At 34.2% G+C, this 22365-nt stretch overlaps 1 protein-coding gene across 1 annotated transcript; it reads left to right on the plus strand.

The window, feature by feature from the left end:
- The first annotated feature begins 12403 nt into the window (after positions 1-12403).
- LOC126725129 (receptor-like protein 13) lies at positions 12404-22033 on the plus strand. The gene is made up of 2 exons (XM_050429664.1): positions 12404-12787; positions 19748-22033. The coding sequence occupies exons 1-2, from the start codon at positions 12493-12495 to the stop codon at positions 22021-22023; spliced, it is 2571 nt and encodes an 856-aa protein (XP_050285621.1). The 5' UTR covers positions 12404-12492; the 3' UTR covers positions 22024-22033.
- Positions 22034-22365: the final 332 nt, after the last annotated feature.

Raw genomic sequence — 22365 nt, forward strand, 5'->3', positions numbered from 1 at the left:
TCGCTAGATTCAACCTCATTTGATACTTCCTCAATGTGTCGAAAGTTTCTCTGAGGTTGTCTAATTGTAATTCTGCTTTCCTGCTCTTCACAAGCATGTCGTCCACATAGACCTCCATATTCCGTCCGATCTGCCTGCTAAACATCTGATTTACTAACCTCTGGTAAGTAGCCCCTGCGTTCTTCAGGCCAAATGGCATAACCCTGTTGCAGTACTACCCCTGGCTAGTAACAAAAGCTGTTTTCTCTTGGTCCTCTTTGTTCATGTGGATCTAGTTATAACTTGAGAATGCGTCTATAAAGGTTAACAACTTATGGTCAGCTGTTGAATCTACCGGTTGATCGATCCTGGGAAGCGGGAAGCTGTCTTTTGGGCAGGCGTGGTTGAAATCTGTAAAGTCTACGCATATGCGCCATTTCTCGTTGGACTTCTTCACCATGATGATGTTGGCCAATCATTCTGGGTAATAGACTTCTCTGATGAATCCAGTAGTCAAAAGCTTCTCTACTTCTTCCACAATAACTTTGTTTCTCTCATGAGCAAAAACTCGTTGTTTTTGCTGGACGGGCTTTCTGGTGGGGTCGACAATCAACATGTGCTCTATCACTTTGTTGTCAATGCCTGGTATGTCTTCGTGAGTCCAGGTGAAGATATCCACATTCTGCTTCAGGAATTCCATGATCTTGCCTTTTAGGTGTGAGTCAAGTCCTGCTCCCACCTTTGTTACTTTGGTAGCATCCCTTCTACTAGGCTCACATTCTCTAGCTCTTGAGTAGGTTTCTTTGATTCTTTTTCCACCATCCACGCATGGTTTTCTCTTAAAGCTATCACCGCTTGGTAACATTCTCTAGCCAAAAGTTGATCCCTGCATATTTGCCCTATCCCGTTTAGGGTAGGAAACTTCACTTTTAGGCAATAAGTCGAGGTTACAGCCTTGAGCAGATTTAGTGTAGGTCGTCCCAGGATGACATTATGGACGACGAGCAATCGACGATTAAAAAATCAACCTGTTTTGTTACTCGAGCTGGATGTGTACCAATTTTGACTGACAATGTGATGATGCCTTTTGGATAAATTCGATCTCCACTGAAGCTAACCAATGGGGACTTGAAAGGTCTAAGCCTCTCTGGATTCAACCTCAACTGTTGGTAGGCCGTCATGTACATTATATCCACAGAGCTATTATTATCAACCAATACTCTCCTTATGTTGAAACCTTAAATTTCCAATACAATAACGAGTGGATCATCATGGGGTTACTTAATCCCGTTTGCATCCTGTTCAGAGAACGTGATATCGTCACTTTCTGATCGTCGATACTTAGGGGATGGATGCTTCATGTGAACACTGTTGATCTGCCTATAATAAATCTTCTTCATAGACTTGTACGACCCTCCTAAGAAGGGTCCCCCTGTTATCGTTCGTATCTTACCCACAGCTTGCTTTGGATGATATCGTCCATCTTCCTTGACATCGTCGAGGGGTTTGTCCTCAGCCCTTGATCAGGGGTGGTGGTCCCTCTTGACGAACTTCTGGAGCTTTCCTCGTTGGATCAGCACTTCTATCTATTCTTTTAGGTTGCGACATTCATCAGTGTAATGGTCGTGATCCTTATGAAAACGATAGTATTTCTTTGGGTCACATTTCCTAGAGGACGTGCTTAACGGCTTGGGCCATTTTAGTCTTGGTTCATCCTTAATCTACATCAGGATTTTGTCTGTAGGCATTACTAATGGGGTGAAGTTCATCTTCTTCTTCGAAGTGTCAGAACTGCTTTTGTTGGTCTTAGTCTTTGAATATGAATCCTTATGATCGTTCTTTTTACCATGAGAATCACCAAGTTCTTCCTTCTTTCGTTTTCATGTTAGCCTCTTCGTAGTAAAGGCGTACTCTCCGTTCATATACTTCTGGGCTTTGAACAAGAGATCCGTCATGGAGGTTGGTGGTGTCTTTCCCAATGAAAAGATGAGATCGGGGTTATTAAGCTTAGCTTGGAAGGTCGTCATTATCACTTGGTTGTTAGCTTCGTCAATCTCTAACACAGCCTTGTTGAAACGCTTTACATAATCCCTTAGGTTTTTCACTTCATGTTGCCTCACTGTCAGCAAGTAAGAGGTTGGCCTCTTGTGACACTGTCCTCCAATGAAGTGACGAACAAATGAGTCGCTGAGCTGTTTGAAATTCGCTATGGAAGATGCTGGTAACTTACTAAACCAAACTCTAGCAACCCCTCTGAGGGTGGCTGGGAAAGATCTGCAAATAATTTCGTTCGGGGTCTGTTAGAGGTTCAGGATAGTCTTGAAGGCCCTTATGTGGTCAAGAGGGTCCTTTGTGCCATCATAAAACTCCATCTACGACAAACGAAACTTTAGAGGCAAAGGGCACTCCAAAACATTAGCTGTGAAAGGTGAATCTGTTCGTTTGAGCATGCCGTCCAGGTTCATCGCCGTCTTCCCTTTCATTGCATTCTTTACTTCGTCAAGTTCCCTTCTTAAGCTCTTCATCATGTGATTGTTGTCATGCATGGACTGCCCTGTGTATTCGGTTGCATCTTTTCCTTTACTGTTTTCAGGGTTGCTAGCCTCCTTGTTATGTCTGGTACGGCTAAGTCGATGATGCGAGGTGTTGCTGCCCTCTGGACGGGCTCGGCGCTTCAACTCTTCATTCTGCTTCATTAGCTCTTGTACATTCGCTGTTAGAGCTTGGATCTGTTGAGCCATCACCACAGGATCTGGGGGTGGTACCAATGCAGAATCCATCAAGTGATAGGAGCTTTATCGGTAGGAGCACGATGGTTTGAGAAAGGATTAACTTGTTGTGTCCCTATAGACGGCGCCAAACTGATGAAGCCGAATCTTGACCTCGTCAGTATGCTCCTCGTCAGTGTCGATGGATGATCTTCGGTACCTGGTGTTAAGAAAAGAAAGGCAAGGGGGGGTTTCACTGGCGTGAGGCCAGCTGAGAGTGCTCCGATGCCAAAGTCAGATTATAAGTTCTTAAAAGAAGTTTCTCACAATTCTCTCCAAATTTTTCATGTGTCTTTACCTGAGTTCCATTTCCCTTTTTATAGTTTGCTTTAAGTTGGTGCAGTTATGTCTGTTAATGCTACTCTGAGCATTTTTCTCCAGAGAGGAACGCGACATTAATTGACAATGATGATTCCATTTAAGGCTTAATAGATGATCGTTGAGCCATTATTGCTCTTGTAACTGTTCCGGCGCGGTCATTGCTTATTAGCTGTCTTGATCGCATTTATTTAAGCCTTCAGTGAGTGTTGGCCTGGCTTGCCTCAAGGGACGACATATGATGACGGGGTTTTATGTTTACTCTCGTCCCCGATGTAAAGTTGTAATTTACAAATATGTGTTTTGTTGGCTTTAATTCCGTGCCAAATTTGATTATAATTTTATTCAATCTTTTGTACCCTGTATTTATTGTGGGATTTGATTGTAAGGGTTGTGTGATAGAGAGAGAGTGTGTGAAGACACAAGCAATTGAAGACTGAAGAGTTTTTGAGGCTATCTTGCGACTATCCATCCCGTGAAGTGACTCATGTGACTTGCACATGTTGGAATGCGAAGAGTCAGGACAGGATGAAGACAGCTGTGTTTCGCGAGTATCTTGCGGGTAAGGCCTTCCTGCGAGACACTCCCGAGACATTCTATTTTGCTAGACTGTCAATTTTGATACACACTTTCTGTGCCTATACCTACATTACCCACAAATGTTGAGGAGAGCTTCTGAGAGAAAACCCTAGCCAAACACCTTGAGAGTTAGAGATTGTTATATCCACAATCCTTTACACAATTGCTTATGGATTTTCCTCAACTCCTACCTCTCCATTTCCATACCATTGAGAGGTTGATAGCCCAAATACTTGCCACATCCTTTCAGAGTGTCAAGTGAGGTTTTGGTGCTGCTGGGAAGCATTGGAAGAAGCCAAGGATGACAGATGCAACATGGAGCTTGTTGCGGGATTCGAAAAGCTAGACAAGACACGGTTCTGAGAAGCCTTGTTGGAGTAGGAGCTTGGAGGACTCAGGTACATCGGGTAGATTATGCTTGGAGGGTCTCTTGCTAACCCATGTATCCCAACTGATTGTCTAGTGGATCGATTACCGCTTGGAAGGCAGTGAAGAGGTTTTTCGTTGAGTTTTTCGGTTTCCTCTTCGATAACACATCGGCATGTTATCTTGTGTTTGCATCTTTCTTCCCTACTCTTTTACATTCCATTTTACTGCTGTGTTGTCTTGATTTTGGATTAGAGTAGCTTGTTTGTTTATCTGCTCGCATTTACACTATTCCGCACTTAGAATTAAGTTAGTGCAAAATCTATCGAGCCGTAACTTTAATTTGGGGGTTTAAACAGCTCGTGTTTTTAACACATTTTCGAGCTTTCACCCGACTTGAGTGTGACTAAGATTGTCTTTTACTCAGACGATCTTATCTTTATACTTGTCAAGCGCAATCATCAAAAGTGGACGCTATAAATTGATATTCTAAAAAAAAAAAATAATGAAATGTTTGACGTAAGACCACCTCTCATCAAGGTCAAAGGAATAAAGAATTTGCTTCTTGCAATGAGGGAAAAAAAAAAAAAAAAGTAGCTTTAATTCTTCTTAAAAGTGACACACGTGCTTTAAACGTGAGAGATGGCCAAAATTATTGCGGCGCTAATCAATACAAAAGAAATCAAGCAACTGATTGCTTGAATTCAAGAATAATGTGGAGCCCAAGTGCCGAACAAAACAAAGAAGTAAATTGTTTGGAAGGAGGCAAGCTGATCATGGTTGTTGGCTTGTTGCCATGCATCCAAAAAATTGGTTGGCATGTCAAATACAAGCATTTAAAATTTTTTCGTGTAACAGGAGGAGCATATCTTTGATTTTTATTTTCCTGCATTTTCCAAATGAAAGATATTTAAATTAAAATTTATTTTATTTTATTTTTTAATTTTCATATTTTTTTTAAACAAATGCTAACTATGTTATTTTGGAGGTTACTATTGACGCAATTCTAATGAAGACTAATAGGAGGCATGAATGAAGACTAAAAGGAGGCATGAATTGAATAAACTTAAAAGTTAAAAAATTTTATTAAATAAAAATAAAGTTAAAGGAAGTGAACTTTAATCAAAGTTAGAGAGTCAACATGTAAATTAGTAAAATATTAAATATTGACAAGTAAAAAGAATGGGAGAGAAATGGGGAAATATTGGAATTTGAGTTGTAAACACTAAAATTGTAATAGATTTTTTTTGCAAAATATGTAGAGACAGCTCAGAACTTTTCATTGTTCATTTCAAATTCCTAAACTTTAGGATTTTAATCTTAAGACTTCCGTATAAAATTGCCCCTACTCAAAGTCACATATTCTCTATTTTTGAAAAAGTGAAGTCACTTGAATAGCATGTTTACCGCATCAAAATAATACTACAAAATCAACATACCAAACATATTATCTTTTAACAAGTTGACTAAATGTAAGCAATGTTTTAAATAGTATTTTTTACCATTGCTCTTTGGTCCTGCAATAAAAGACAATGGCCGTAGAAATTTGACAAATAGAGGCGTGGTCATGAGAATGTTGGCACCCAGAAACAGGCCACTTGGAATCTATTTCTCTATAATCACTGCAATGGCCAATTGGTCATAGAAGCAGACCTCATGGGGTGTGCTATGGAATATAGATGCTCGGCGTTTTCAATCTGGCTTTTATCCTTACGAACAAAGATGGAGTCAGGACTTGAAGTCAGGACGGAGTAAATTCCAAATTTTGAAACGTTAGGATATAAAATTCAAACACTCTCAAACTTTAGAGTTATAATTTGCAATTTACCCTTTATTTTTTTAACATTTTAAGTATATGGCAATCATCATTGAAATTGGCAATTTTATACCATATTGATCAATACAGGTTGGCAATTTTCATATTGGTCACTAAGCTGGGAACGATTATGCCCCTACTACATTTTAGATTCAGTTCTTCTAGGATGACATCATTTGCCACAATAGTTACCGCATCTGGATGATATATGCAATTTTAATCGGTGAACTGTCACTTTCAAATAGGCTTAATACATTTTTTCCATAACTCACCATTGCACATATATTGTGACAAAAATTATGGTACAAACGTGTTTCCACGTACTTTCTCTTTCAATTTAAATGCCAGCCATTTCAACTACAATTATTCTAGCAAAGTTTCACCTCTTTTTCTTCTTCTCTCTCTCTTCTCCGTCAATTGCGTTTCCGGACTCCACACATATGAACTTTCCTTGTTCTTTCTGTTTAGTTCTTTGTCAAATTAATGGTTGGTTGGTGTGTGTGAATGTATATGATCTTTTCATCCTTCTTGTTTCCATCACGTTATGTGTAATATTTATTTATTTATTTAGTGCTATATACGTTGATGGATCAGGCCACATGTAATTGGCTGGCATATTAGTCTGGGACATGTGTGCATGTGTTATTTATTTATTATTTGCTGAATGTAAAAAGGAGGGTCTCCGGTGTAAGCTTATCGACCCCACGTCATGTGACAGTAATGAATAATACCATGGGCCTTACTGGGGCAATCGCTTGAACCGCTTATCTCTAGGAGTTGGGACCATTCTGGCCCTAGACATTTTGGGGTCTAAGGTGAGAACTAAAATAGGGCATTTTTTTTAATATTTATTTATTATAATATATTTCATTTAAAATCTAATTTTCTTTCCTTTTGAAATGCAAATTGACTAATTAAAATTTTGTATTCAAGTTCTTCTAACATCTCATTTTCAATCGATAATATAGCTAATTGGCTAATCCACTCTAAATGAACCTCTTTCTACTAATAAATCTCTAAATTTTGTGTCAATATTTTTCCAATTACCTAGATCATAAATGTAAGGACTCAATTTGTAACGACCTCAAAATGATATTGGGTTCGCACGTTAAGGGCCCAAACAATATAATTTGTAGAGCGTGAGCTTGAAAGGCTAGGCCTTGGTCACCGGACGGTGGTTAGTCATGGTACTCATACAGAAATGAACTATGTTTGCTCGAGAAGTCTTTCTCCTCGGTGTGGTCTGGGAGGCTCTGGTTCTTGGCCTTCTTTCCCCCCCTTTTTTGGCGCATAAGCCTTTACATTATATAGCCCTTCTCGGTTAATCCTGACCCTCTATCTGTTGATTAGGCAGGTACCTATTCAAGTATCTGTCCCATCAGTCGCCTCCCCCCCACTCTCTATTAGTTGCAATAATCGAAACCACACTGTTCAGGAGTCTTTTCCCATTAATATGGATAGGACGTTTGTGAGTGCATTCAATGCGGAGGTGACGTCTTTATCTCGAACCACCCCTACTTCGTACCCCCATGTGAGTCCCATTCTACTCGCCTCTTCTTTTGGGGGCGCTTTGGAGGCTGCCTTTGACAACATGTCGCTCTTCCCTTTGAAGTCTTGGGAGCCGAGGACAGGGTCATCCTCGGCTGCATCTCTAGGCTATTTGGTCTTTCACCACTTGTCCTCGGCAACTACTCTTCTCGACACGGGCCCTGAGTCCTAATGGAAAGTGGGCCGGGTCATAAGTTCTCTGGCCCCACAATAAATATTTGTAGGAATGTATTTTGACATGTTATTATTATTTTTATTTTCTTCTAATTGAACATCATTATGGTGAACTTGTTAATTTGTGCCATTTTCATCATTATTTTCATTTTATTCTAAATTCTTTTGAAGTTCATTATCAAGATTTGCTATATTGCAAAATTGAACATCATTGTTATCTTGCAATTGTATCATTTCATTATCTTCTAACTCATTTTGGTGGATTTCTTGCTCATTTGTGATATTTTCATCTAAATTTTGTGTTGTATTTTGTTTATTACTAATATCATTATTACGTTGGTGTAATTTGCTAATGTCATTCATTATGATAGAAAATAATACTTCATAGAAAGGGAACTGTTAACGAATACCGTAAGGACATTTGTTAGTAAACTATTTTAAGAAAGTTTTATGGGAAAAGAGAAAGTGCAATTAATATTTCATAGTTTTTTCAATTTCTTGCGTGGAACTCACATGTCAGTGAGATATGGGTCTCGTGAGCCTGTCTCAGGAGATACCTTCTCTATTCTTTCTTTTAGTTTTGTTTCTTGGGGTTGCATGCCATTGTGCTGGCTTTTATGTACAACTTCCGGGTAATGGGACGAGTACTTTTCTTCTCTATTAATATACTTTTATCATTTTGTCCAAAAAAAAAAAAAAATCAATAAGGCTAATGGAAAAAAAGCGTAACAGGGATTTTTCTGAACCCGTTAAAACATAAATAATTAAATAGAAAATTCGATGAGTGCTTTACTTGAAACTTACTAGACCAAAAAAAATAAAAAATAAAACAAAAATGAAGAGAACTTTTGTTTTTTTTTTTTTTTTTTTTTAAAATTTTTCGTGAGAAACAAAAATATAAAATTGCAGAGAACCTAAATGAACATGCAAATGAATTCCGGCGGAACCCAATTACACATAACCCATGAGAGACATATATCCATACACATAGTTCCTTCTCCTAAGTCTTAACTATTACTAAAATATATATATAAAAAAAAAATCTTAACTATTATTATAAAAAAAAGTCATAACTATTTGTTGCTAAAAAAGTGTTAACTATTTGTTCCATTACCCTTAACACCTACTCATGAGTTAGTATCATTAGGGCCAAAAGGTACTAAAAAAGAGCTTTAGATAATACACAAAAGTTATAAAAGATAGAGAAATGTTTGTCCACAACATTTTTACAATACTTTCATGACAAATCTTAAGTGACAAGTTATTACTGGTTGTTATTAATTGGTAGGCTGAAAAGTAAATTTAATGGTAAGTTCAAATTAGAATCAATAACAATTTACCATATATGATTTGTTGTAAAAGTATTGTGAAAATATTGTGAACATAAAACTTCATTAAAAGATAACTATTAGCATCTACGATCTAGGCTCTATAGAATGAAATAATAGTTTTTGCTTGATATAAAGAAAACATAAAGAAAAAAAAAGAAAAAAAAGAAATGTTGAGAGCTTTGTAGTTTAATTGATTGACATTTTTTAGTGTTTTTAAGACATTCAAGTTTCAAATTCTCCTTTCCTTGCCATCAAATTATATATATAAAGATAGACACATATTTAATCATAAAGCAAATAGTAACTGCTTCAATTAGTCGTCACAATTGAGCTTTTTTTTTAACCTTATAAAAAAAATATAAATAACTACTTTTCTAGCACGATATATATATATATATATATATTGTGAAATAGCAGAAATTCTAATATTCAATGTTGTGTTTTGAGACTAGTAGAATCGCATTCACATGGACAGAAAGATAAACTATTAAATGAAACAACAATATTTAACGTGGTTTGATAAACTCCATACCTACATTCACATGCAATGCAACACCAGCTAAATTCACTATTAATGATATGGATTACAACAACACTTAATCAAACTGACTCATACACCTTGCAAATATAAACAAAACCCACAACTCACAAACCTTATTCTCACAAACACAAACTTACTTACAAACCTCACACACATATACTCACAATCCGAAAACCTCAATACACAAAAAAAACTCACACGCTCACAAAACAAACTCTTAACTGATACCATATGTATCTTTCAACTCAAACAAATTTACCAAACTGCTCTAAGGAACCCACGGTATGTTCTTCTAAGAGTCTTCTCCCCATGTGGAAGGATTTCAAAAATCACCAAATCCTTTGCAATAATATTTATTTATAAGGTTTTGATTATATTTTTTCATGTACAATGAACATCCATATTCCTCTTCAATAAGATAATTTTTTTTTCCTTTCATATCAAGAAAAATCCACATCTTGTTAAGAAACCTAAACCAAATCTAATTAGAAATTTGATGCAATATTTAATGGTATATTTATACAACACTTAATAGATATAACAATGAATCATATAAGTAAGAAAATTTATATTCAAACACATACAAATATTTAGGTTAAATGAAAATAAGTAAATAACCCAATTGAGAGTGATTCTATGAGGTATATCTGTTTGTTTGTTTAGACATTTGAACACTCAGATTGTTTAACCTAATTAATTAACCAAGTTAACACTTAGGTTTACTATTCAGATCTAGGTTAAATAGCAATAAATCATATCATGTAGTGCGGAAAAATAAATAAATAAGACAATGATATAAATACTCAAGAAAACCAATGAAACCAACATTTTTAAGATAAAAAACCTGGGGAGGATTTAACCTGACCTATCCTTAAGGCAAACAAATCCACTATAGAATGAAAGTTTACAATAGATTTTCTTCCTAAAATCTAAAAATACCTCTTGTAGAACTTACTCACACGATCATGTGTAGCTCCGAATCCACGGGCTCTTCTATCTTGAATTTGTTGCACACAAACACCATGTTTGTAACTTTGAGATCCCGCTCAAAGGTTTTAAATCACCATCAATGGTGGATATTGTATGCAGCAACTTCTACAACACCGGATCTTGGGATTCTTCAAGGAATATTGCCGGTAGAAGACTTTATAGAGTTTTGGGTACAAAAACCATAGATCTACAATTGGAGGCACATGATGCACTCTTTTCTCTCTAAAAACCCCATCTAGGGTTAACTTATAATGTCTTTTAAATACTACAAAAAATAGATTGCGATTTGAGCTTCAAACAGACAAGTTATGGGCTTTTTACATTTGCTGATTTTTGTTGATTTGCGACTTCCGATCGATTGAGCTTGATTGATCGAACCCTTTTGATCGATTGAGCTTGATTGATCGAACCCTTCCGATCGATCAAGCCTAATCGATCGAACCAATCTGATTTTGACTTTTTGAACCTGCAGCTTGTATGTTCTTTGAATTTTGACTTGCAATACTTTGAGTATTGTCTAATATGGCTTCATAGACTCTAAGATCTATATCGAGAAAAGTTTATGATCATGGTTTGCCAATTGTTCTAAACTTTTAAAACCTAATAATATCAATGCGGATTAGGATCCCATACAATACCTAGGGTATTGCATGGGCTCATTCGTCTCACACATGATTTTAATTTCTTTAATTTGTAATTTTATAATTTGTAATATTTTATTATTATTTAAAGATTGAGATTGAAATTAAAAAAAAAAAAAAATTCTCAATCTCAACAATAATTGAGAGCAATTGCACATGGTAAAATACCCCTTAACTTGATCGGTGTGAATGCTGTCATCAATAAAGAAGCTGGTGTTCAGTGGAGGTTGACAAACTTCGTTTCCGACATTCAAGATTTAATTTAGAATCAAAGCAATGTGAACTTAATAAATGTTTTATTGGGCTTGGCCGGCCGCCCCTAATTTTTGTAAAGTCAATTCATTAGGATTGCCTAGGTCTTGCTTGACAAGAAAGATTCCTTCTCTATTGCATGGAATGTTTTGCTGTTTTGTTTCTCTCTTTTCCAGTGATAAAAGTTTTTGTTTCAATTAAAAAGAAAAAAAGAAAAAACCCAAACCCGAAAAGCTTTATGCATTTAATTAACGAGAAATATTAGTAGAGTAATACTATAATCACAAACTATTTTACAACATTTTTACAAATTGTTGTTGTGGGTAACTTCTTATTGGCTTTCATCTAGACCTACCATAAATATTACTTTTTTCATTTACTAATAACCTGTCGCCAACTGTTGCCATATCTATAGTTGGTAAAATTTTGGATCTTTAGCATTGCTCATTCCGGTAAGAATGCAGGTAAATAAACACTATGCTTTAATAAATGCTTTATTTATTAGATTCAAGAATTATTATTATTATTTGTTTTTTTGGTTTGTGGAACTCGTTATTTTATTTTTCCAGTTTTTGTCTTCATTTGACGTAGAGGAGAGTAAACATGAGATTACAGGGTCCGTTTGAATTGAGCTTATTGTTGCTGAAACTGAAAACTGAAAACTGAAAACTGAAAATACTGTATCAAAATAATTTTTAAATGTGTGAAAAGTACCGTGGGATCCATTTTTAATATTTTTAATGCGTGAACAGTGCTACTACAGTATGTGAACAGTACTGATACAGTGCATGAACAGTAATTTTTGTCTCTGCACAGTAAATTTACTGTTCATGCGCTGAAAAAAAAAAAAAAAAAAAAAGGTACGGAAACGTGAAATGAAAACGTGAACGTTGGTTTCAGCTGAAACCAAACGCTCACTGTGTTTCTATGATTTTAGTTGACACCGTTTAGGTGACAATTTTGACTTTAACTTTTAGAAATAAAAGGATCAAAATGTAAGTTAAATAAACCTCAAGGAGCGTTATATAATTTTCTCTAAACTTTTCTATATAAGAAGACTTAGCTAGAAATGAAAGTTGGTGCTTCACAATATTTCTCAATGGAGTGGCCTTTAGTGAGGTCTTTACTGTGGGTTTTAGTACTTGTTGCTCACATTCATGAGCTAAGAGCTTGCATTGAGGAAGAGAGGATGGGTTTGCTAGAATTGAAGGCATATCTGAAATCCAATACTAATTATATAGAACCCCTTCTTCCATCATGGGTTTACGACCTAAAGAGTGAGTGTTGTAACTGGGAGCGAGTCAAATGTAATAACACCACTGGCTACGTGATCAAGCTTTGGCTCTCCAATATAATCCATGAAACTCACGTCTATGCTGATAATGAAAATTGGTTCTTGAACGAGTCCTTGTTGCAGCCTTTCAAGGAGTTAAGAATTCTTGATTTATCTCGCAATGGAATTCGTGGTTGGCAAGGAAATAAAGGTATGTGAGCTCTGTTTCTAATTTAGAACACCAAAAAAAAAAAAAAAAAAAAAAGTTAAAAGAAGAAGAAAAACAATCATTGTAACTCTAGTTGGTAACATATACAATGCACAAGAAATTTTATTCTTTGTCTAAATATGAAATTTGATAATTATGTTAGTTATTAACAGTCTTTTATTTTTGTCTAAATAAGAAATTTAATATAGTAGTTATTAAAAAATAATTGTTATAGTTATTAATAGTCTTTTATTTTAATTGCGGCAACAATTTACTGCAGATTTAAATATAGAATATGATTTAGACTTAATCAATATATATATTAGAATAATGACATGTAAAATTGTTAGGTCTCAAAATCTTATATGACAAACATCAAATGTCCTTGGTTTTAGAGTAATGCTACGTTTACAAGATTTTTATAATAAATTTTTAAAGAATTTTTCTTAAAAAAATTTCAATGTTTTTTGAGTTAATTTGTTATTCTTTATTCTTGATTTACCTTTCTCTAAACTTGAAAACTATTTTGAGATTGAGAAACATTTGAAAGGAAACTCAATCTTAAGGGGGGACAACCCACAATGTGTACCAACCAAGGAAGTCAATACTATACTGGTACCGGCCATACCGGGGAAATATACTGTATTGGCCATTAAACCGATACTGATACTTCCCCAAAACATACCAAAAAAATACTAGGTTGTACCGGCTTATTTCGGTTGTATTGGCCTGTATCGGCGTTTCGGTCAGTACAATAAAAAAAAAAAATTTACTTAATCTAATATATTTGTTAATATATTTAAGCTAATATGTAGGCTTATAAAATATGTGGATTTAAATTTTTTTGTTGATAAACATAAAAATTAATATATTCATACTTACATAAATAATACAAATATATATATATATATATATATTTATATATATATATATATATTTGTGGGGGAGGATTTTGTTCCAAGCCCACAAGCAGTTTGTTTGCTCTAGGGCTGAAGGACCCGCACGGCTTTGTTCCTTCAAGCGACATGAGCAGTTTTTGAGACTTGCTCCCACATCGAAAAAAGATGCGCCCCATTCATGCCTTATAAGCCTCAGCTGAAGGCAAGAGTGTACCACTACTACCCAAACAGCCTCCAGTACGAAATTGACTCCCTTGGTACCAACTCCATCATTTCAACCAAACCTATTTCCTCACAAACATCAAAAGCTTAAAGCCAACAACTCATTTTCTTTATAAGCTTCATTCAAAACCCCAAACTCATCTATATTCCCAAAGCACAAAAGGGAAAATTACACTTTTCCACCCTAAAATTTACCTCAATTTACAGGTTTTTTTTTTCTTTTTTTTTTTTTTCATGTACTATCAAAACACATGATCGGCCCCTAAATAAATTACTTTGTAACACTTAAACTTCTACCATTTGGTTTGCTTTTAAATATAATGAAATTTAGTTTTAAAAATCCATTTTACTCCTCTACTATCTATTTTGGATAGAGAGAGGTAAATTGGTCTTTTAATACAAAATTTTATCAAAGTTTGCACCAGAATAGATGGTAGGGAGAAATTGAAATAGAGTTATAACTTTGGAGAGTTAATCGTGCATTTTAATATTTCAGGGAATAAAGTGTAAAATGAAGGGCAGAAAAATGTAATTTCTGGTACAAAAAACCACACACAGACCAAACATCAAACACCTCACTTTGAACAAACCCATAGCCAAGATTGAAGCCACAAGTTGAAACCATGCCATACTAGTCAGGCTCATCGCTATCATCGTCGTTGTGACAAAGCCAACCATGCCTCTAAATTTCACCATTTTTCATTTTAGTCCTATAAGTTTGGATTTTGTCATTTCAATCCTCTAGGTTTCATCTCTTCCCAATTAAGTGTCTGTTTGGCTAGCTTATTTTTTGTCTAGCTTATTTTTTGTCAACTTATTTTACAATTTAGCTTATTTTTGCTACTATCCATGGGTTCCACTACACTTTTTAGTACTATTTATGGGTCCCATTGTACTATTTTAACTAACATTTACCTTTATCTACATTATTTTCAGTAAAAAGTTTTCAGTTTTAGCAAATTAAGCAGATTCTAAACAGACTCTAAGTCCTTCGTTAGTGTGCTGTTAGTTTCAACCGTTAACATTTATTTTATTTTTTTATATTTAATTTATTCTTAATTTTAGAAAAACATTAATTAAAAAAAAAGAAAAAAGAAGCCAATTAGATGGACAAAGTCTTTCCAATCCCTCCCACGCCTGAATAACAAAAATGAAACCAACATCTACATCACCACTACTTTACAAAAAGTACCACACCTCAAAGGCTACATAGCCTACATTCCACAACAAGCCCTCAAAACCCAACCGAACCAATTAGACCAAAACCTATTCTACTACCTTTCTCATGGTTTCTACATCTCCCACTCCGATGTCGTTCTCCACCACTGTCGTTCTACATCTCCCACTCCACTCTTTTTAGTCTTCTTTTGGAGCAGGTCATGACTAAGGAGAAGCGCATTAAAAAAATTGGTTTTTCTTTTTCTTTGTTTTTTACTATGCTCCATACTTTCATAATTTTCTTGGCGAAAGTAAAATATTACTTGGTGTGACCGGTAATACCCGGTGATTTCAACTTGCACCACACGTGCGTTCTTATCCCCCGTCATTGTAATATTCGGTTTTTGTTTCATTATTATTCTTTTTATGTTAAGGCATTTTTTTTTTTTTTTTTTTTTTTTTTTTTTTTTTTTTTAAATTATAAATTTTATAAGTGTTACTCAATTGAATCCAAACAATTTGTTGTACTGATTAATTAAATAATTTTTTTTTAAAAAAATATCCATTCAATTTAACCAAGTGTTTTTAAATTCAATTATAAAACATAATTTACTGCATTTAAATTTACTCATTTTATGAAATGGAATATGTTAATTGCGCTCGATTACAATTGGTAAATAGGAACCGAACAAGTCTGGCTAAATTTATAAATAACAAAAATTAATTTAAAAAAAAACTTTTAACATAATGTTTTACAAGGAGTTGGATTTGATTTGGTATGCTATTGCACTCCAAAAATAGCATGAGAAATGAGGGTTAAAAAAGTTAAAAAAAAAAAAAAAAATTGATCCAAGAATTAAGGCCAAATATACTTTTACTTTTAATCTTAACCCTTCAATATGGTATTGTATAATGCAATAACCTTAGCTTGTACTTGACTATTACACCGGATCTCAATTGGTTATACAACTCTCAAAAAGATGAATAAATTGTAACAAAAAAATTATTTCTTCCTTAACACGTACATTTTAAATCTAGTTCATCCTATGCTTATAAAATTTATGGGAATAAAACTTTATGAAAAGTTAAAAGTATTATTTCTTTCTGGGAGTTGAAGTCCCTGCCCTGCCCCTCGTGGTGGTTCTCTGGGACCTCTATGATGTGAATCAGACATTTGGTGTTAAAGCTGGTTACAGAGGGTTCTACTCCTCTAAACTTGCGGAGCTCAATCCTAAGCTAGTACATAGCTGGCACAATAAAGGTCGCACTGTTTTTGAGACGTCGTTCTGGCTTTCTAGTTTTTTTTTTTTTTTTTTTTTTTTTTTTTTTTTTTAAATTTAAATTAATGTCTTTTTTCTAAAATTAAAAAAATAAAAAATAAAATAAAAACTTCCGCAGAAGACTTAATTAAGAAGGAATGAAACTAATTAAGAGAATGAAATAACAAAACTCAAACTTATACGACAGAAATGAAAAAGGGTGAAATTTAGAAGGTAAATTTTATATTTTAACCTATTATTTAATTATGTGAAATTTTTTTCAAAGTTATTATCGCCATCATCATGTTATTTTTATTATTACTTGTCTTGTCACATGATTTAGTTTTAGGCCACGATACCATAAAAGCACTATTTGTTTGAGTTATCATAATAAATTTGAATAATAGTACCATGTCCATTAAATAATTGATTAAACAAATACTAGCTGTTATTTACTTGGTAGTGACTAAGAGCCTATTTGGAATGTACTTATTTGTTTAAACTTATTTCATTTTTTAGTTTTTTTTTTTTGTATTATTTATGGGTCTCATTGCATTTTTGGTACAATTTATAATTCATGAATTCTATTGTACTATTTAGCTAATTTTTAATTTTTTTTTTACACTTTCAGTAAAAAGTTTTCAGTTTCAATTAAATAAGCTGTTCCCAAATGGACACTAAGTGTGTGTTTGGCAAAAAATATTTTTGCCAACTTATTTTATTATTCAACTTATTTTTGCTACTATTCATGGACCCTATTACACTTTTTGGTATTATTCATGGTAACATTGTACTATTTCAGTTAACTTTTACTTTTGTCTACAGTACTTTCAGCAAAAAATTTTAAACAGATCCTAAATGTACTTAATGCGTGTGGATCTCTTCCACCTTCCCATGGGATAATTTGATCACTGAACTTGTCCCCGGAGGAGTGTAGACTATTTTTATCCATGAAATTATTTCAAAATAAAATGTTTATTTATTTATTTTGTTTTTCCCTTTAAAAAATATTAAAGGGCACCCTTTTTCCATTGCGTTCTAAGATTTAACAATTGGTTGTATACTTTCTTCAGAATGGAATTCTTTGCCTAAATTGAACAAGCTAAAGCACATAGATTTAAGTTGGAATCTCTTGCAAAAGGACATTTTAAGATTTTTTGGTGCACTCCCAGATCTTAAATATCTAGACCTAAGTTACAATGAAATGCAAGGGCCTCTTTCTAGCAAAGGTACGTACATGTAAATTTGAATTTTTCTCAAAATTTCCCCCTAAATTTCCTTTATAAAAAATACCATGAAAAAACTCAAACAAAATTGAAATCTTATATGCCTTGTTGACCTCATCTACATTTACGCTAGTTGTACATGCTTTCTAGTGAATATTTCAATGCATTCAATAAGATTAAGATCCTCTAGAGTTTTTAGGGTACTTTACTACAAAGAATTCTTTAAATCCTAATTTTTCCTTCAATATGACTAATGTAATTCTCTTCACCTATGATTTAGAACTGAGTAATCTAAGAAATTTGGAGGTACTCATTGTGCGAGAGAATCGACTCAATGGAAGCCTACCATTCAAGGGTAAAATTCCATCATACAGTTTTCAACAGCTAAAATAATTTTCCTGTGAGAAGAAATGTCTTTTAGTATCCACAAGTATGCCATTTTAAATATTTACTCTTTACACTATCTCTTTTTAATTCTCTTGGCAGATATGACAAATTTCAGAAGTTTGGAGATTTTAGATATGAGTGGTAATATGTTCACTGGAATTCTTTCTCCATATATTGGGACACTATCTTCTCTCAAGGCTATATCATTATCTCAAAATAAACTCCACGGGAATTTACATGCTAAAGGTAAGAATCTAATATGAAATTTGGCATTTATACTTTGTTAATGTTACCGGTACTTATCTGACATAGATTAGGAGTGTAAAAACTAAAAACAAATGAAGAAGAATGACTGAAATATAATTATTCATGTTAGGTTTTATTGGCACATTCCATGACAATGTAATCTTGTTTGAATATGTAATGTGTCACCAAGAGTTCAAAATTACGAGTCCAAAATGTAGTTCAAAAAAGACACCTGTTTGATTGATGATTGATCAATCAAACAAGTGTCTTTGATAGCCATTTGATCGTAGCTTGACCGATTAAAAGAAGATTCTTGAAACTTCCTTGATAGCAACTCGATCGATTGAAAATCTTAAAACACGGATTTTGACATGTTTTAGTTGAGTTAGTGCTACCTTGTTTTTCATGCCTAACCTGCGAAAATATATAAGATACTTAGTGACGTGCTACAAAAGAGAAAACCTAAACCAAGAAATCATCAACCCGTGAGTCGAAAGACCTAAGATAATTATCATCTGTTGTGTTGCTACTAACATGTTGCGGATCAAGAGTTGAAGCCACAATGAGAGAACAAAATGAACACATCAAGTAAATAGAAATTAGTGATTGATTTGGAGGCACAATTGAATATTATCCTTAGACAATATTTGTCCCCATACGCAAGTTGCTAAAGAGTTTCTACAAACTTTTCCCCAGGATATAACCAAGTTTATTGGTTCTACAAATAGCAATTTTGGAGAATACCCACAGGATTTCTTGTGTTTCTTTGTAACTTACTATTTTGGAGAATACCCATAGAATACCAAGTCATATTTTCAAGTGAACATTAACCTCTATTTATACCCATAGGGTTATAACCATTCAAAAGGTACGTATGGAGAGTTACGATGCCTCAAACAACCATCTACAAGATTTAAAACCTTTCCCAATGTTCAGAGTGGTTATCACAATTCTGCAGAAAATTATGCAAAAAACAGTTTTTACGAGGCTCAATTGATCGAGAGGAATCGAGCATCAATCGAAGGCTCTTTTCGATCGATTGAACAGGAATCGAGCATCAATCGAGTTAGGTAGAAACTTCAAATCATTTTTCTTGATCAATTCGATCGATCGAACAAAAGCTTCGACCGATTGAACATCCTGAAACTTGAATTTTCACAAAGAAAATTCCAAATCCCGAAATTCAATTTTATTCATTTTACAAATGAATAGTCTCCAACATGTTACAAATATAAAATCTTCAAGGTTTTACACAACCCCTGTATCGTTTTTATCTTTCAAGGTTCTCCATCGATTTTTCACTTTGTCACCATATTGCTGAATTTATCATGAATTACTTTTTACATAGGGTGACATGCTTGCTTGGGGTGATTAACCTATGATAATCTTGTTTACATATTTTTGTTAATTGGCTTAAATAGTTTAATCTACTGGTTGATAATCCAAGGGGTCAAAACATATTCTTTCCAATTACTATTCTGGCCAGTAAACTAATTGATTGTCTTGTTGATTTTTACATTGGCACATAATTAGGATGGACACTATTAATGTTATTGCTTTTGACAGATTTGGGTATGTTGAAGAAACTTGAAGAGTTAGATCTTTCTGACAATCACTTTGAATGGATCCTCCCTCCATGCCTAAGTCGTTTGACATCTCTTAGGTTATTAGATCTATCTAAGAACCAATTCAGTGGAAATTTGTCTTCATCTGTGATAGCCAACTTGACATCCCTTGAGTACATTGATCTTAGTTATAATCGTTTTGGGGGTTTATTCTCATTCAGCTCATTTGCCAATCACTCTAAGCTCAAAGTGATTCGATTTAAAGGTGAAAACTACCGGATTGAAGACGGTAACAAAATTGTGAGTGAAAACAACACATTTGAGATTGAAACTGAAAATCCCAGTTGGGAACCTTCGTTTCAGTTAAAGATGCTAGTGCTGCCTAACTGTGATCTGAATAAGTTATCCTCCAACATTCCAAAGTTTCTCTTTTACCAGCAAGAATTGGAATTGGTTGATATCTCTCACAATAGGTTGAAGGGAAGCTTCCCCGTTTGGTTGATTGAAAATAATACTAGATTGCAATTGCTAAATCTTCGGGATAATTATTTTGGGGGTCAATTTCACTTGCCAATAGCTCACTGCAATAATCTTTCTTGGTTGGATTTCTCTTACAATAACTTTAATGGGCAGTTGCAGGAAACTATTGGAAAGGTGATTCCAAACTTACAATATCTAAATATATCTCAAAATCATTTTGAAGGTTTTCTCCCATCCTCAATTGGTGACATGAGTAATTTGGAGAAATTGGACTTGTCCAATAATAATTTTTCAGGAGAGGTGCCAATGAAATTGGTTGCCAATTGCACCTCCATGGCAGTTTTGAAGTTATCTTATAATAAATTTCATGGTGAAATTTTCTCAGAGGGATTCCGATTTTTTAACAATAGCTTACGTATTTTGGAATTAAAAAACAATCAGTTTATAGGTACTTTGCCAGCTATGGTACCAACAGCTGGTAGTCACTTGGGGCTCCTAGATATTAGCAACAACGGCTTCTCAGGTTTAATTCCAAGATGGCTGGTAGGAAATCTGCAGTACTTATGGTCTCTAGACATGAGTAATAATTTTTTCGAAGGTCCAATTCCATGTGAAATGCATGCATATATTTTCAAAGACCTTTCTCATAACTTGCTTTCTGGATGGTCACCTTCTTGCGTTGATTTATATATTATTCGACATCTATTTTTACAAGGCAACAAACTCACTGGATCATTACCGAAACTTTCTTTCAATTTTGCATTTCATCTGGTGACATTGGACATTAGAGATAATAAATTTTCTGGTAGAATCCCTAATGAAGTGGGCGTGCTTTCAAATTTAAGAATATTGTTGTTGAGTGGCAACAATTTTAGTGGTATGATTCCAAACAAGTTGTGTTGGTTAAAGAATATTGCCATAATGGATCTTTCCAGGAACAAATTTTCTGGAACAATACCGCATTGCTTTCACAACCTAACATTTGGGAAGATAGATGCTTTTGATGGCCTTACTGAACCAAATTCCACTTTTTTGGAGTTCAGAGATATAATTGTCCCATATCAAAGTATCCTCAAAAGGAATTTTGAAAATTTTGAGGTAGAACGAGAGGTTGCTGCAAAAATTGGGATTGAGTTTGTAACAAAATATAGATCTTACTTCTACAAGGGTGGCATTCTTGATCTCATGTCTGGATTGGATTTGTCAGTCAACAAACTAACAGGTGACATCCCTCCAGAGTTAGGACAACTATCTCCAATTCATGCGCTAAATTTGTCTTACAATCAGTTGACAGGTTCCATTCCAAATACATTCTCAAAATTGACTCAGTTGGAGAGTTTGGACCTTTCTCACAACAATTTGAGTGGAGAAATTCCTTCAACATTGATTGATCTGCACTTTCTAGCAGTTTTCAATGTGGCTTACAACAACTTATCAAGTAAAGTTCCAGACATGAAAGGACAATTTGGAACATTTGAAAATAGCAGTTATGAAGGAAATCCATTTCTTTGTGGACCACCACTAGAGAAAAGTTGCACCAGGGTTGATAAATCACCTCCATCACCAATAAAATCTTCAAATGCAAGTCACGGAAAATGGTATGATGTGGATCCTTTAGTCTTCTCCACAACTTTTATCGTATCATACATTATTTTCTTTATTGGTGTAGCTTGTATTCTTTATATTAATCCTTACTGGCAACAACGATGCTTCAATTTGATTGAGAATCGAATGTACTGGTGCTATAATTTTGCATTTTATAAGCTAGAAAGGTTGTCAAACTGTATTTGTCATTAGTTATACTTAATAGGTGATGATGGACACCTGTGTGTCTATTTGGTTATGAATAATGGTTATTATGAATATGAAACAAAGTGTTCTGTTTACAATTTTCCAATCTCTATTGTAGTTTTGTTTTGAAACAATTAGAAGGAAGTTTTTAATAGCCATATGTAATGCTCATCTGCTTATAAAAAAACATGTAAGTCATTTTGTGGCATATGATATCTTTAAATGGGAAACTAGTTTCAATTGTACAACATATCATTAAGAAAAAAGGAAAATTAAATAACATGATTTATTAAGAATAACATAGATAATGTGAGTGAATTGTGAAAATTCTGTTTTGACCCCTAACTG

This window comes from Quercus robur, chromosome 5, assembly GCF_932294415.1.
Source record: "Quercus robur chromosome 5, dhQueRobu3.1, whole genome shotgun sequence".
Classification (NCBI taxonomy): Eukaryota; Viridiplantae; Streptophyta; class Magnoliopsida; order Fagales; family Fagaceae; genus Quercus; species Quercus robur.